Source organism: Barbatula barbatula (genome assembly GCF_947034865.1).
Source record: "Barbatula barbatula genome assembly, chromosome: 10".
In the NCBI taxonomy this organism is placed as follows: domain Eukaryota; kingdom Metazoa; phylum Chordata; class Actinopteri; order Cypriniformes; family Nemacheilidae; genus Barbatula; species Barbatula barbatula.
Window position 1 is genome coordinate 1,782,236 of NC_136773.1, and position 16,116 is coordinate 1,798,351.

The window sequence follows — 16,116 nt, forward strand, 5'->3', positions numbered from 1 at the left end:
TAATTTAAGAGACTCAATATATAAATCAATTTCAATTTGGAATAATTAAAAATTTGGTTTGGAATTGGAAAATTTTGCTTTATGAATATGGAATTTACCTAATAAAATAAATAAATTTACAATATTACATAAATGTTTATCTTTACAATCAAAATTAGTGATAATCTGTTTCCCTTCTAGTACAATTGTGTGTGTTATTTTAGAAGCCATATCATTTTCAACACTTCTCCAGAATGTTATACAGTTTGAGCATCCATAAAAAAGATGATTTACAGATTCTTGTTCTGTCTTACAGAAACTACAACAATTATCAATAGATGTGAATTTTGAGATAAATAAATTTGTGGGATATATATTGTGCAATATTTTCAAATGTAATTCTCTTTCTTACTTTGTTCGTAATGCAAAATCTAAAAGGAACAAGCCACGCCCCATCCCAATTAATCTCAGTAAACTGAGCGTTCCAGAAAAATTTCCCACGTGGTGTTATTTCCTTTAAATTTAAAAACATTTTCTGAAATGCTTATTTGTACAATTGCTGCTCATTATATCCACACCATTTATATAAAGATTAAAACTAAAGTCTGGCGCTCCATTTTGTTTTATATAATTTTTCATTAGTTCTTTTATGCCATTAGGTATAAATTTGAAAACAGAGTAATATTCTTTGAATGTTATTGGGAATGCCTTCTCTCTAAGAAATGATTCATAGCTAAATAATTGGTTATTACAATCAAAAAGGTCTTTTAAAAATATAATATCTCTATCAATCCATTTCTGCAAATAAAGGGAGTTATTCCCTTTAGTAATACATTCCATAAGATGGACTTGTGTGGAGAGAAGTTGTGGGAATGACATATCTTCCAGGCCAAAAGAGCTTGTTGATAAAATTGGGATAGTTTTAACGGTAATCTTGTAATATTGTAGCTACATTTCAATAAAAATGTTAAGCCTCCTACACTCTTAAAAATATTGTTGGGAATAAAGTACCATAAGGATTCTGGTGCTCTAAAACCTTCCTTCAACCATTTCACCTTAAATGTGTAATTCATGTCCAAAAAGTCCAGAAGTTCAAATCCACCTTCCTCCTTTGAACCAGAGAGCACTGCTTTTTTAACATGATGGTGTCTGTTTTTCCACACAAAATTCGTAAATATGGTATTTATTAGATTTGTTAAGCGTCAAAGCTGAGGCAGCTGAAAATTGATCAATTAGGCTTATAGCATTTATCAATCAGATGTTTGTCACTCAAAAAGAGAGCTCTATCATCTGCTAATTGAGTCACTCGAATTTCCCTATCAAAAATAGACACTCCTTTAATAATAGAACTATGTTTAATATGTAGTGACATTAATTCAACCACCAGCAGGAACAAAAACGGTGAAATAGGGCACCCCTGGCGAATTGATCTCAGTACAGGGAATCTGTTTGAAGTATTTATAGTATCACAGAACAATCAATATTTTTATAAAGCATCCAACGTGGACATTTCCTTGTTTAATGTACATTCTTTAAATAAATCAAATATAGGATTTTCAATAATTTCCCAAAAACGCAGATAAAATTCAACTGAAAGCCCATCATTACCTGGAGATTTCCTTTTTTCAATGAGCTAACAGCCTCTGAGATCTCCACTTTAGTAATGGGACGATCACAATCCAATTTAAATTGTTCAGATATAGTTGGGGTAAATGCTTTAACTGATTCGATAAATCTATCAAAATCATCGAATTGAATATTAGACTTATATATATTACTATAAAATGTACCAACATGTCTTGAAATGTCTAAAGGATTAGAAGTGATGTTATTATCAATTTTAAGATTAGTTAAATTATTTCTCTTGCGATTTCGTTTCTCTAAAGCAAAGAAATAACTCGAATTTCTTTCCCCTTGTTCCAACCATTTTGCTCGAGATCTTACAAAAGCCCCTTTAGCCATTTCAATATAGATATTATCTATGTCTTCTTTTAATTTTTCATTATTATTTCTTCTTCCTCTGAAAGATTATCTTTATTCATTAAAACGTTTCATTTCTCCATAACATTTCTTCTTTCTGAGGACACTGAAGAAGGACCAACTGTCTTCAACTATCCTGGTGAACTTCTATCGCTGCACGATAGAGAGCATCCTGACCAACTGAGTCACAGTCTGGTACGGGAACTGTTCTGTTGCTGAGCGCAAGGCACTGCAGCGGGTGGTGAAAACAGCCCAGCGCATCACAGGGACTACACTTTCTGCCATTGAGGACATCCAGAAGAAACGCTGTTTGCGTCGAGCTCGCACCATTCTCAAGGACTCCTCTCACCCCGCTCATAGACTGTTTACTCTCCTGCCTTCCGGTAGGCGCTTCTGGTGCCTCCGGACAAGAACCAGCAGACTAAGAAACAGCTTTTTTCCCAGAGCTGTTTCATTATTGAACTCTGCCCCCCACTGATTCCACTACCTCTCTTACCTTGAACTCCAAGCTGCTATAACATCGTTTACATTGCACTACAGGGCTGCATGCATGACTGAACTGTACACACCAGTACTTCATGTATCTGCTCTACCGGACTGTTTACACACACACAGCATCATTTGCACTCTATACTGCTCACTTGCACACCAGGAATATTTAACTGAATGCTCATTTGCACTAATGGACCACTTCCATAACTGCACTAACTCATCTACTGCACTGTAATTCTATTAACTGCATTTACTCATCTATTACACGTTAACTTCAATAACTGCATTAACTAATCTACGGCACTGTAACCTATAAACTGCATTTACTCATCTTCTGGACTGCAACCTATTAACTGCATTAACTCATCCACTGCACCGTAATTTCAACAACTGCATGAACTCACCTATTGCACTGCAACTTTAATAGCCAATGTCAATAATTTATGCATACCTAAGTCACTGTCACTATTGTTTAGTCTAAATTATTATCTGCTCATATCCACCTGTACATTAATGTTCATAGTATATAGTCATCTGTATATATTGTTCAAAGTATATACCTATTGTCATATTTTCATAGAACATTCCTACTGTATAATATTTTTATAGTCCATGCCCACTGTATTATATTCTCCCATATTGTATTCTGTATTTATTCTAACTGTATATCCTGCACTTGCTAACTGCACTTCTGGTTAGACCTAAACTACATTTACACTGTACTTGTGTATGTGTAATGACAATAAAGCTGAATCTAATCTAATCTAATCTAAAAATATTTATTTCTTTGGATATATATATTTTTTTAATTACTTTACTTCGATTAATTGCTATTTCTCTAATTCTAAATTTTTGTATGGGATTCATTTCGTTATCATCAAATATGCTTTTTGCTGTTCACCATCTTTTGGTAAATTTTTATTAAATTTCCAATAACCACGTATATTACCATTTTGTTGTTTTGTTACTGCTAAATGGATTGAAATTTATGATCAGAAAAAGGAACATAGCTATGTGATGACTCTGACACAAATTGCAGACAAGAGGAAATATATGAGCCATAGATCAATTCTAGTCGGTGAAGATCTGCTAACATTGCTCCATGTAAATTCCTTAACGTCAGGGTTTAAAAAACGGCAAACATCTATAATCACCAGTTGTTCACAAATATATGCAGTACTTTTGAATCTTGAATGTGGGATTAATCTCACAGGTACTCTATCTACAAGATCATCTGGAGCATCATTATAGTCACCTCCAATAATCAAATGAGTATCCTTGTATTTGTTTTTAAAGGCTTCAAGTTTCATAGTAAGTTGTAAAAACATTATTTTTGCTTGAGCTGTATTATTATAGTTATATAAATTGCACACTATAAAGAAGGAATTATCTAATTTGAAAACCAAAATTATCCATCTGCCCTCCTTTGAAGTCACTGATTCAATTATATCTCCTTTAAATGTATTAAGTAGAATGGCGACACCTGCTGATTGTTGAGAGGCATGACAAAAAGAACACATATCACCCCACTGTGCTTTCCAAAATTTCACATCATTGTCCACCGAATGAGTCTCTTGTAAATTGATCAAATCAACATTTTTTCGTCTACTGAATAAAAAGATTGATTTCTTTTTGGTGCTATCACGAATACCCCTGACATTCAAAGATATTATTTTTAAAGAACTAAACTGGAAGTCTGTCATTATATAAACAAAAAGAAAGAGAAAGAAAAAAAACACTGAATTGGATGTCTGTTAAAGTTATAAGAACTAATTAACGAAAAAATACTCAGAGTTAAGAAATATCAGAGATTAGTTTACCGGCAAGTAGAAAACACTGAACCCGAGTACCTCAACTAACTCTTATATAAATTATCACTTGAACTATTGAAGTGAACATATTACTCTTTTACGTCTACAAAGAGAGCAAATTATCCTATTAAGATGAGATGTCATAAATTAAATCACTTTAGATAAGTTTAACAGGTCATACTATTGTACCTCACATTAGAGAAGTTTAACAAGTTATACTATTGTACCTCACATTACAGAAGTTTAACAAGTTATGCTGTGTGTCTCACACCGTTAATGATGACAGCAGGACCCTGCCATTTAGTTTTTTTTTTCGTCAGCACGCGATTGCTTCACAAGAGGCCACAGTTTATTTCTGCACTGTCTCTCCTGTTGGGTTAAATCCTCAGTCATTCGGAGGTTCTTTCTCTTCATGACATCATTGTTGAGGGAAGCTCTCCATAGTTTGAATCTGAAGTTGCGCATGGTAAACTGGATGATGATTGGACGTGAGCTTTTATCCTCTCTCGGGCGTCCAACCCTGTGCACAGTGTCCACCATGAATCCAAGCTTGCTCTTTTCTTCTGGAATAATCTCCAGTACCTCCTTCCTCACATCCTCGTTGCTGCTTTCTGGAACATTCAGAAGACGAAGATTCCACCTCCTGCTGTACCGCTCCGACTCTTCCTGCTTCTCCCTCAGAATTGTCATCTGATCGCCCATCTTCTTTACTGTATCCTCAGTACCTTTCCACTGGATCTCCAGCTCTTTCACATTTTCTTGAACTTTAGCAATCTCGGCAGTATTTTTCATTACCATTTCTTCGAACTTCAAAAAACGATCGTTTAGGCCATTAATGGCTTTTAAGATGTCGGCATTTGAAACTGTTCCCTCTTCTTTGGTGCAAACATTTTTGGGGTTTGGACTTTTTGTGGGAGTATCAGGAAAAGGTGTACATAACCTGGGGAACAACTCTTCATCATCTATATCCATGATCAAGCCTTCCTTTCTCACCTTCTTAGCATCTCTCTTTGACATCCTAGCACACGTCTTCTAGCTATTAGCAACTTTGGTTTACAACTCACTACGCACGTGTCCTGGTTGAAACAATTACCAAAATCCTTAATCACGTACGTGTTCAACTGTTTCTGGCATGACAGTTTCCGGCTACAGAATCGCTGTTTCTCTTAACACCAGCTTTACTTTGAATATTTTAAAATTGATGTTTGGTCTCTAATGATCAACTTCTCAACAACCATCATGTGCTGGAGCCCATAAAAATGTAATTTTGACTCCTATTTGGCATAATTTACATAGATATTGTAAAATGTTATGCCTGCCTGGACATTAACTTTCCACTATTAAGACTTATTTAATCTAAGTATGAGCAATAGAGATGAGACAAACTACAGGAGCGAGGTGAGCCACTTGGCCGGGTTGTTGCAATGACAACAATCTCAAAACCCTGAACGTGGAGAAGACGAAGGAGATTATTGTTGACTTCAGGGGAGTGCACACTCAGCCCATCTGACCATCAATGCTGTGACTGTGGAAAGAGTGAGCAACAAGTTCCTTGATATGCACATTACAGAGGACCTCTCCTGGACTAACACTTTCAATTCAATTTGATTCATATAGCGCTTTTCACAGTGTGCATTGTTTCAAAGCAGCTTTACAGGGGAAAATAAGAAAAACCAAAAAACACAAAAAAAGTAGAACAGTACACAGCACAGTACATGGTGTTTATATAACAAGTTAAATTATTCTAATAAATAATATCTAATAAATACAGTCTCCCGGTGGTTTGTTTAGCTTTAAGTGAATGCTTGGCTGAAAAGATGTGTCTTTAATCTAGATTTAAATTGAGAGAGTGTGTCTGATCCTTCGAGTGGTGTCGGGAAGGCTATAACACTGGACTACGCTGCTTCTCTACTTCCTCTGCAAACTGAGCAGTGCCGCAGCCCCATCACATGAACCGTCTGCAGAGGCACCATCGAGAGCATTCTGACTAGTTGCATCACTGTGGTATGGCACCTGCAACGCATCCTGCTAATAGTAAGCTTTACAACTGCAGCGCGACACGATTCAGGACACACAATTCAGGCCGGAAGTGAGTGACTATACGTTAATAAAACATAACAACACATCTGAGAGCACATGAGTTTGTCCTGCTGCGATTATGTGGTGAACAATTTATCTATGTATTAATGTAAGTGGTTCTCTTCTATTTATTGATTATGTGCATTTCAATCACATTTTACTGAAGTTTAATATTGTTGTTCTTTGTCATTTTATTTCTGCAGACAGTTCCACTTGTTTAATGAATATGGCAATGCGTACCCAAAATGTGGCATCATTTATAATATCACTCAAAACATCTCTTACGACGGCCTTAAAGTAAACTGTATATTTGAACAGTGTTGACCATTTGTCAATTTGTTTTACGTCTGTATTAAACAAATGTCTATACTCCTCTTTGTTACAAAAGTATTACTTAATCAACATATAAAGTATACATGGGATCAAAGTGAATATGAATAATATTCAGACGTTGTACTTTTAGTATTTCAGGTGTTATGTTATTTATTATAATAGTGTATGCTGTACACATCCTGTTAAGGTGCATGTAAAAATAGCTTGTCTTACATCTGACAAAAGAACATTATGCTAAAAAGCTGTACGTGTCTAAAACAGCAAACGGGTGGTCTGGCATGTGTGGCCTGCAGCTGGATACAGTATATCTCCATCCTGCCGCAAGACCCTCCAACACACAGTGAGAGCAACTGGGATGTAATTTTGTTTGCATGTAATCTCCAGGGACTCTGTTCTTTGCCGGAAGTTACGTTTGGGCAACAAAAGCGTGCATGCGCAGTAACGTTTGTTGCCTTGCTTCTGATTTACTAATTTACATTTTGGTATGATTATTTCTCGTGTTATGTTTTGTAATGATACACCTTTATCTGGTTTAGGGAAAAACCAAAGGAGTAATTCATGGTCTCATCACTGTATATGACTAATATAAAGCTTTTAATTTCCTCAGTAAGGCGGTTCATTATATTAGAATTATTTAAAATAATTTCTCGTTAATCTGCAAGTTAGGAGCTACGTTTAGCCTCAAAATGTTTTGTGAATATTGGCCCAGATATTTAGAACAATTGTCTTCCAACACATTCACTTGTGTCTTTGTGAAATATGGACTTCCTTGTTCCTTGTTGAGAAACGATGGGATTATGAAAGTATGAAGACCTGTTTCTCAACCAGTCATCTGTTATTAGTTCCTTTTAATTATAAATTTGGACATTTAGGAAGATTTTCCCCATTTTGAAATTGTAGCTGAAATCGTTTAACACATGAATGACAAAAAAACACGACACAATATTTTTAGTGAATAGGGAAAATAGTGAATTATTTCCATTAGGAGAAATCAAATGATATACATGAAAAATGACTGTTAGAAGCACCTCCGATAGTTTCCACGTACATAAATATAAGCCTATGTTACCTTTTCTGTCATAACAGAGATGTTATCAAGCTAAACAGTAAGATGAAAGTGTTAAAAACATTTATTGTAGAATATATGCAAGTAACAAAGACATGAAAAGGTATCCGCTGTATTATCTACTACATATACACAAAACAAATATTAAATAATCAGTAAATCATTTCTTCAATCCTGTTTCTCATTATCTCTCCGTTCTGGGGCACTTAAACAATATAAAACATTAAAGGCCAGCTACTATATATATAAATATACACACACATATATATATATATATATATACCATTTGTTGCCACCGTAGCAGTTTGGAGTTTGTAGCTAATCCATATTCACACTCATTAGTGTCAGAGTCATTATTCACTGACTGTCACAGTCATGGGATTGTCATATGCAGCCGTCTCTAAGTGATCTGCTTTTTTCCTGCGGAGTTCTGGAGGAGGTCGTGGCGGAGGGTTCTGGGGAGGTTCTATGATACTCTCCCCAATTCGCTTTGACGGCTCCTTTCGATGCAGTATGGGCTCCCAGTTCTCCCCGTGGATAGCTGCCTGTAAAACCATACGATGTGAAAACCATACGATTAATCGAAGGCTAAAGGCAAAGTAACTGAAATGGCCACACCACACAGTTAGTTGAACACAGTTTGACTCGTGTCTAACTAAGTGATATACTGCTCTATATATAACTGTGCACTGGATTGTAAATCTACAGCCACGTCATCTAATAGATCAAAGTTTGTGTAATATGTAAGCATTGAGGAATGAGGATAAGCTTATATTGACTCACACTCACATTGTTCTCCTTGCCTTTTATTTTACGCAAAAGAGGAATATCACCATCTCCTTTTGTGTTTAATGTTTTGCTCATAGTCATTGTTTCATCTACAGCTTCTTTGTACCAATGACAATTTTAAAAAGCGCTATGTAAATAAAGCTGAGTGTTGTGTGGAAGAAATTAATTTATATGGGGTTGAACAACATGAGGGCGAGTAAATGTGCATTCACTTTTGGATCTCTTTAATGGAGAGCAAATGTTAACTTTTGCATAAGTCTTGTCTTTGTCTCAGATGTTTCTTCCAAGAAAAAAGGGCCAGGAATCTCACAAATATCTTCATTAGAGATTGACAAGAACAATGTCACAAACTAAGCTCAGAGTCTGGAATAAAAAGAAAAATGACCAACATTGCTACAATCTCCCTTCATTTTACAACCCTGTGCTCTTCGTGTATTTGAATCATTGTCTAGAACTTTGTCTGTAAAAAAGCTGATACTTGAAAGAAATAGCCTAAAACAACTGAGAGCTCCTTCAAAACTCCTGAGCTATGAACGGGCAACCACTGAGCAATAACTGTTTCCTCTAAAAAAAAACTTTCAGTGGTGTTTAAACTGCAGAAGTGAAAAAGTGAAAAGGGGGAATTTACAGAAGGAAGTAACTGCAAAAAGAACCCGTCATATTCAGCCATTTTGCTTCAAGATTTAAAACCACTGACTTATGCGGTACAGACTTACCGAAAGGTAAATTAAACTAGCGATCCCGAGACACACACATCCCAGAACTGTGGCTAACATGAAACCTCCAGGAACACACAACCTAGAAGAGAGCACGCACACATAACAGTCATGCATGCACAGAGAAAAGGACAAATATGACAACACATGCACGGAATACATTCAATGTACATGTGACCTACGCAGCGTGCAGGAAAGCTCTGACGTAATAGTTGCTGGTCAGGGGCCCAAACGCCTTCACACACACCGTGAAGCAGTGCTGACCACTGAAATGGACACACAAACCCTTCACATGAGAGGTATTATGGTTGTAAGTGTTCACTGTGCAAATGACTCGGTACAGTGTGCTTTTTATAGTATTATTAAATGTGTGTCGAAATCAGCAAGCCATGTTTCCTGTAAATGAGGTCCCAACACTCACGTTCTCTCAACACTGGTGCCTTTGCGGCGTTTACTTCGGGGATATTCCAGCAAACACACGAACACACCTGCAGCACTGTCACCGTTAAGGATTCACACACATACGACATTTACAGAGAACTTTCCGTCGACACTTTATCTTTTGACACACTAGTCGCAGACATGAGGAAATAACATTAAAAACTGGAACACGTCAAAACATTATTTAACGTTCTGAGAAAGAGTATTTAAAAGGATACATGCCAAATGCTGCGAACTGCCAACCTCTGAACTGACCGGCCACTCCGACTATACCTCCAACCAGATAAACTGATAAAGAGAAACATACATTAACAAAGATCCTGCAACCGGTCCACTGCCAAAGAAGTCATTTCAAAACATATCTGGAGTAGATTGGCACATTAAACGTGTTTTAATGACCTTCCTGGAGTGATACAGTATAGGATAGTTATTATTTTATTCTTCAGAGCGCAGTCAAAACAATCATTTAGCAAAATTTTAGGGATAAATAGACAAACATTGATCAACATGACCACTTCTACAGCGTTTATTCATATTAGTTATGTTAAATTTAACATGCACCAAATGTTGTCTCAAATTAACAGAGACAAAACACTTGAACTAAATAGAAGCTTTACGTAAAGTATTAATAAAAGACAGATGCACTAATCCCTTTACATCATATAGCATTTACTTGAATATACTTTCACGGCAAGTGACGTTGACATATATTAATGGTGCTCGAAAATGCGTTTGAGAGATCAAGGAAACAAAACTAGAAAGATATTGAGAAGTATTGGAGTTCTTACTGAGACCAGCAGCCAGAGCCTGTTCGTTGGCCCACATCGCCCATTCAATCTTCCCCATGATGACACACAGACAGACAACAACACATCCGCAAGCTCACATTCACACTTCACGTTACTTGAACATATCAAAAACTTCACTTTATTTAAGACAGGCGAGGCGTCACAAACCCAACCTCTTATCACGTCACTTCCGATTGTACTTCGCGCTGTAAATGTAAATACACGAAAGAGAAACGCGTTCAGGCATGAAGTGAATTGTTGTCGCTTGTATATCTCGTTTATATTATTGAAATAATGATTTTGTGATCGGACGGGAAATTAAGCAACGCGTTTACCATATTACAATTCCCTACACAAATACAAGTTTATTAAATAAAAACCGCATTTTCATGGCATGCACTTGAAACGAAGAAGGTTGCAAAAACAACACAGAATCACTCATTGTATTGTTAAAAATAATCATTTTAATAACTAATAGTGACATGTTTTCACACAATTCAAGAAATGTATGCAGCTATTACAATCGAGGTCGATCTGTCAGGCACTCTTCTTGGGCAGCCCATCGGCATCCAGCAAATGGAGATTTGGATCCTTCACCGTACAAGGTCCAGGACCAGCCTTGAAACACATTACACTGGAATTGCTAGAACTCGTAATACATTTAGGAAAACCAGGGCTGCGTCCGACAGCTCTAAACTGCTGCCTTTCAAAGGGATGGCACATCTAAATCCAATGTTTGTTTTACTTCATGTCTCCTGAAATATCTCCATCTGATTGATCCTTCATTAACCACAATGCCGTGCGTGCGTGCGTGCGTGCATGGAGAAGGTGATTGGTCAACAAATCAGTTGAAGCAGAATTTTGTATAAATTTAAGCCTCACTTTGACTTTTCATCATTTGATTGCATTTCAAACAAGAAATTATTATTGTCATTTTTAAATATGTGATTTCTGCAAATACATTTCCCTTTTCCGTTCTAAGCATTTGGACACAGCCCACGAATCCAACACTACACTGAAAAAGTCACAATGACAAATACTGTGTGTCGTCCTTTGCAGTTTATGACGATCTAAAAACTGTATCATCACTGCTGTTAATGAAAAATATGGCTAATAATGTAGCTTAGCTTGAAGATACCTACCTTAGTGCTGATTATATAGTGAATGCCCTTGGCTGTGGGCTCCATGTAAATCCCTCTCTTCAGGTCCTCAGAGAGCGGAGTTAAATTCACAGGAAGCCCCCTCAGAAACCTGTGAAATAAAAAAGACTTTCATATGAGCAACATCTCTGAACTCAAAGTATTAAATGGAGTGTCTAATATTTGTAACTTACTCTCCTCCATTGACTTCCGGGGGGAAAAAATGGCGTACCACCTGCACAAACTCGGACAAGTGCTCTTGTAGGGTATATATCACAGCGTTAGGACCAGCATCAAACGTATAGGCCACCTAAAAGAAAACATTTATCAGCTTATAATACCTGTAGTACAGTATTAATACAGGCTTATCCCACGGTATTCATTCCATCAGTTTTGTTGAGGCTTTCTTGAGGTCTTTAACTTTGGTGTGTAACAGAAGTTCATTTGACAATAAAAACCTATTTCCTATAATATGAGAGCTTATTTAGGCTACATTTGCAACTCATGCTAAATCTTACTTGACCTCTAGAATCCAATCTTCATTTTCTGAAAGTTAAAGACTTCTATTACCTAACTATGTCTCTAACTGAAAATACTGCTTAATTTTATCGACCCTACTCGACGTAGGTCGGCCTATTCAAGTGCACCCATTAGTATTTCAAATACACATTTCTCCACAGGTTTCCCTTATCATACTATACAGTATCATGCTTACATATTAAGCAACTAATAAGACACACATCATTTGAAGAATATGATTTGTCCATAGTAACCAAGGACTAAAGCTTAAATGTTGGTATCACCGTTGGCTGATACATCATGAAGAATGCAATGATTTGGTATGGGTTTGTAAGTGTGGAAGTAGGGTTGTTTCACAGTATTTATGAAGACATGTGCTCACTCTGGTCTCTCCGTAGTGCTGGTTATAACGGTGCACAAGGCTGATGATCTTGCGGGAGATGTCGTTCAGGTAGAATATGGGTGGATATGTGTCCAGACAGGTGGCATGAAACTGGTTACTGTCTTTCATGGTCAGCTCCCCAAACACTGCAAAGTTTCGCTGACGAATAGCCCCGATCATCTGCTCCATACGACCAGGCACCACAACATCTGCCCGGTACTGGGGTAGGCAGTATGACAGGTGAATGTCTTTATACTTGATATATATTTATAGTATATGACATTGTCCTCACTTGTAATCCAGTGCTATGAAAAGAACAATTTGCAACTCCGCCAGGACCAAACAGAAATTAAAACACATTTGTACCTTAAGAAGGGGGCTTGTCTCCACGCTTGTGTGCATACCAGATGTGCTCCCTACAGACTTCTGCTCAGCGCTCACCTGGGAAGAAAGCTCTCTACATCAGATACACAAAGCATGCAGTAAAACTAGTATAAGTGATGCATGTGATGAGGCCATTGTTGACTCTCTCATCATAATCTGATTGCAAGTGATCCCAGAGGATGCACAAACAGCACACGTAAACAGCGATCTTTCTTGGTTGACCACTTGTGATCTATTCACCCAACATGGATGTTCATAGCAGGTGTAAAGAGAGCTTGTGTTCTTTACAAAATCTGAGGTTGAATTCCAAACTCACCACTAGAATCAATACTCTGACCTCTGGCCAATACGACTCAGATTCCACTTGTTCAGCGATACTATCTTTCCCGTCTGAACGCTCACCCAATTTCCACTGGACAAATCCACCGTACAGACTCCTGCATGCACTGCCAGAGCCCTGCCGCGCCACCGCAGATAGCTCGCCCTCAACCCCGAACAACTGCGACAGCGTGTACACTGCAACACACCGGAGCAGGACATCCTGTATCAATCCTCCAGGACAGGGCACACAGTACAAACCATATTATTTTCCTTTAAAGGTCCAGTGTGTCATTTTTGGGGCAGGTGATCTATTGACAGAAATGCAACATAATGTACATAACTGTGTGTTCAGAGGTGTATAAAGACCTCACATAATGAAGCATTATATGATTTCATTACCTTTATGGGGTCATATGGCGCTAATACATGTTTTTCTGTGTCTTTGGTGTGTTATTAGTTGCCCATGCATGTATTAGACACACAACATTGCAAAAATCTAAGTGTCAGAACAAAAGATGCATTCGATCTAAAAGCGAATGCTCACCCAGACCTGGCTGATATGCATCATGTAACCACACCCCCACAAATCTTGACAGTACGTGTTATGATTTGACTACGCAAGTAGGGAGTACCTGTCAGTACAATTTTCCAAATATGGTAAGAGGCATTACATTTCCGTCTGACGCTTACAGTATTAGACCAATCGCTATGCACTGGTGAACTGGCCAATGATAGCACACCTCACTTTTCAGAGCGATGAGTTTTGTAAAATATCAGCACGTTTCAGAGAAGCGGGGCAAATAGGAGATATGGAAAAAATACAGTGTTTTTTAACCTTAAAGTGTGTATACACATTACATTACATCTAGACCAAACAATAAAATTTGTTTTGGCCTTGTCATATGACTCCTTTATGAGCTTATTTCTATATACATACAGATAAAGCATACAGGTCTGCTTGCATGGAATGTTTTTGCCATGTCGTTTCTGAAGAAGCCCTAAACGGCCCTACAGAACAAGTTTCGTGAGTATGGTATCTCGTTCGGAAAAGAAGCGTAAACGTGATGACATCTTAATCGTCTATCAGCCTCTGTAGTGCTTCGAAAGGGAGGGGTGAGGGGTGGAGTTAGCCGTTGGTTGGAATTCGCAATTTCAACACTAGATGCCGCAAAAAAAAAAAAAATCACACAATGGTTCTTTAATCACAAGTACACACATGGGTGAATTTCTCACTGCTTTGGTTTACCTGTACATGGTTTATTATTTAAAAGTAACGTATACAGATTGGAGTAAGCACTGTGTATGTTCATGGTGAAATGTCCAATAGCTCAAAAAGGTCTGCGCAACAAGAAGTGACTCATGGCACATTTTACTTACCCAGACAGGCATAGCCAGATGCAGAGGAGGCCAGGCCAGCGGCGGTGGGAAAGTTATTCTCGGAGCAGATATGGACCTTATAGGACATGCTGGTGACCTCTGAAGCGGGATTGTCTGCATTCCGTCTCTTGCGAGCTAACCGTCTAACTTTTGAATTAAAACATGAAGACATAAATGACATGTTTTGATATAAATCCAAAGATATTATAATGCTCTGACAGCCAGGCACATACTCTCTCGCAGACATGACTGCAGTCTGGGGTGGCTAATATCCTCCTCTTTGCCATTGAGCCAGATGCGGTCTTCCCGGAAACCTCTGCTGCATGCGATTGTTGTGGTTGTTTTGAGCTACGAAAGAGTCCGAAAATAGCATTACATCAACCTCACAATGTCTAAAGAGCCGTGATGGAGACAGACGCTCAAAGAGTTGTGAGGAATATTATTTACATGGTCCTGATGCAGAGTAACACTGAGTGATGAATTGATTGGCAGAATAAGATCTTCATCACGTTTCCCCCCTGATTTAATGTAAAACAAAAATGTAAGTAAACAAACAAATCTTCACACGTTCATACACACCTATTGGAGGAGATACTTAATCAAAAAACACATTGAGAACAAAATACATCAACACAGTTTGAAGGCTGCAGAAATAATAAGTAAAAGTACATTATTGTTTCGGTTTAGCTCTTACGTCATAATTTAATTTAAAGGACATGATTACTCACAATATTTAATGACCGCGATGTTTACAGGTGCCGTGCAAGTGACAGTTTGGTGATCGTTATCCGACATAGTCGTTTGTTGTTGTTATTTGTTTATAGAAAAGCTGATTAACAAAAGCAGACAATTACTTTAATTCAGCGTTAAGTCGTGAAGGCACTAAACACTACCGACAACGTGAGTGTGTCAAACTCTCAGAAAGCTGGTAAAAACACTAACCTCAGTTTGGATTGGTCAATGCCCAATGGGAGGCTCGTTCTTGACCAATCAGAGCGATCGCTGTACAAGTCTTTTACATGACCAACCAATGAATGAGGTCGGACCATGATCATACGAATAAAGAGACAGATCATTCGCGCATGCTCAGTAGCTCTAATTTATACCAAAGACTACAACATTGAAAAGACATCGCAGTATGAATGGGGAAAAGTGCAGCTGTAGTCCCGCTTTCGGGGAAAGGCTACTCTGGGGTGAGGCTTTATGCACAAACAAGAGTAGACAAATATGATAATTTGGCTTTAGATTCATAATATCTAAGATAAGTGCAGTAGTAAAGTTTTGAGGTGTATGATTTGTGATCAGAAACTCGGTTATTATGTCTTCACCTCATCAATGTTTAATAACATCCTTCTTAACTTTCAACACTGATTTATTGGATGGCCATACATCTGATGTGATGTTCATTTACAAGGTGCGAAGTGCTTCACAATGATCTCCAGGACATCTTACAAACAAACGAGAGTGAAGAACACATATTGTTCGTATGTGTCGTAATTGAGTTTGGCCAAAGATTACGA

At 37.6% G+C, this 16,116-nt stretch overlaps 2 protein-coding genes across 2 annotated transcripts; both read right to left on the reverse strand.

Annotated features, from left to right (window-relative positions):
• Positions 1-7,789: 7,789 nt before the first annotated feature.
• On the reverse strand, positions 7,790-10,615 carry cyba (cytochrome b-245, alpha polypeptide). Its single transcript, XM_079465517.1, has 6 exons — positions 10,475-10,615; positions 9,905-9,974; positions 9,667-9,741; positions 9,428-9,511; positions 9,246-9,327; positions 7,790-8,285 (listed from the first exon to the last, which is right to left on the reverse strand). The coding sequence occupies exons 1-6, from the start codon at positions 10,530-10,532 to the stop codon at positions 8,094-8,096; spliced, it is 561 nt and encodes a 186-aa protein (XP_079321643.1). The 5' UTR covers positions 10,533-10,615; the 3' UTR covers positions 7,790-8,093.
• A 263-nt stretch (positions 10,616-10,878) lies between these two features.
• Positions 10,879-15,535, reverse strand: mvda (mevalonate (diphospho) decarboxylase a). The gene is made up of 10 exons (XM_079466607.1): positions 15,325-15,535; positions 15,044-15,114; positions 14,830-14,944; positions 14,597-14,743; positions 13,215-13,414; positions 12,881-12,955; positions 12,515-12,733; positions 11,808-11,923; positions 11,617-11,725; positions 10,879-11,092 (listed from the first exon to the last, which is right to left on the reverse strand). Exons 1-10 carry the CDS (start codon positions 15,389-15,391, stop codon positions 11,012-11,014), a joined length of 1,200 nt encoding a protein of 399 aa, XP_079322733.1. The 5' UTR covers positions 15,392-15,535; the 3' UTR covers positions 10,879-11,011.
• Between the last annotated feature and the right edge of the window lie 581 nt (positions 15,536-16,116).

What these genes read in the sequence shown, in the direction of transcription:
- mvda (XM_079466607.1), bottom strand. Translation starts at nt 15,391, where the DNA reads ATGTCGGATAACGATCACCAAACTGTCACTTGCACGGCACCTGTAAAC. An exon ending in GCAGTCATGTCTGCGAGAGA is followed by an intron (nt 14,744 to 14,829) that starts GTATGTGCCTGG and finishes TTAATTCAAAAG; the next exon opens with TTAGACGGTTAGCTCGCAAG. An exon ending in ACTATATAATCAGCACTAAG is followed by an intron (nt 11,093 to 11,616) that starts GTAGGTATCTTC and finishes ATGTGTTTCAAG; the next exon opens with GCTGGTCCTGGACCTTGTAC.
- cyba (XM_079465517.1), bottom strand. Translation starts at nt 10,532, where the DNA reads ATGGGGAAGATTGAATGGGCGATGTGGGCCAACGAACAGGCTCTGGCT. An exon ending in GGCACCAGTGTTGAGAGAAC is followed by an intron (nt 9,512 to 9,666) that starts GTGAGTGTTGGG and finishes TGTCCATTTCAG; the next exon opens with TGGTCAGCACTGCTTCACGG. An exon ending in AGAGCTTTCCTGCACGCTGC is followed by an intron (nt 9,328 to 9,427) that starts GTAGGTCACATG and finishes GCTCTCTTCTAG; the next exon opens with GTTGTGTGTTCCTGGAGGTT.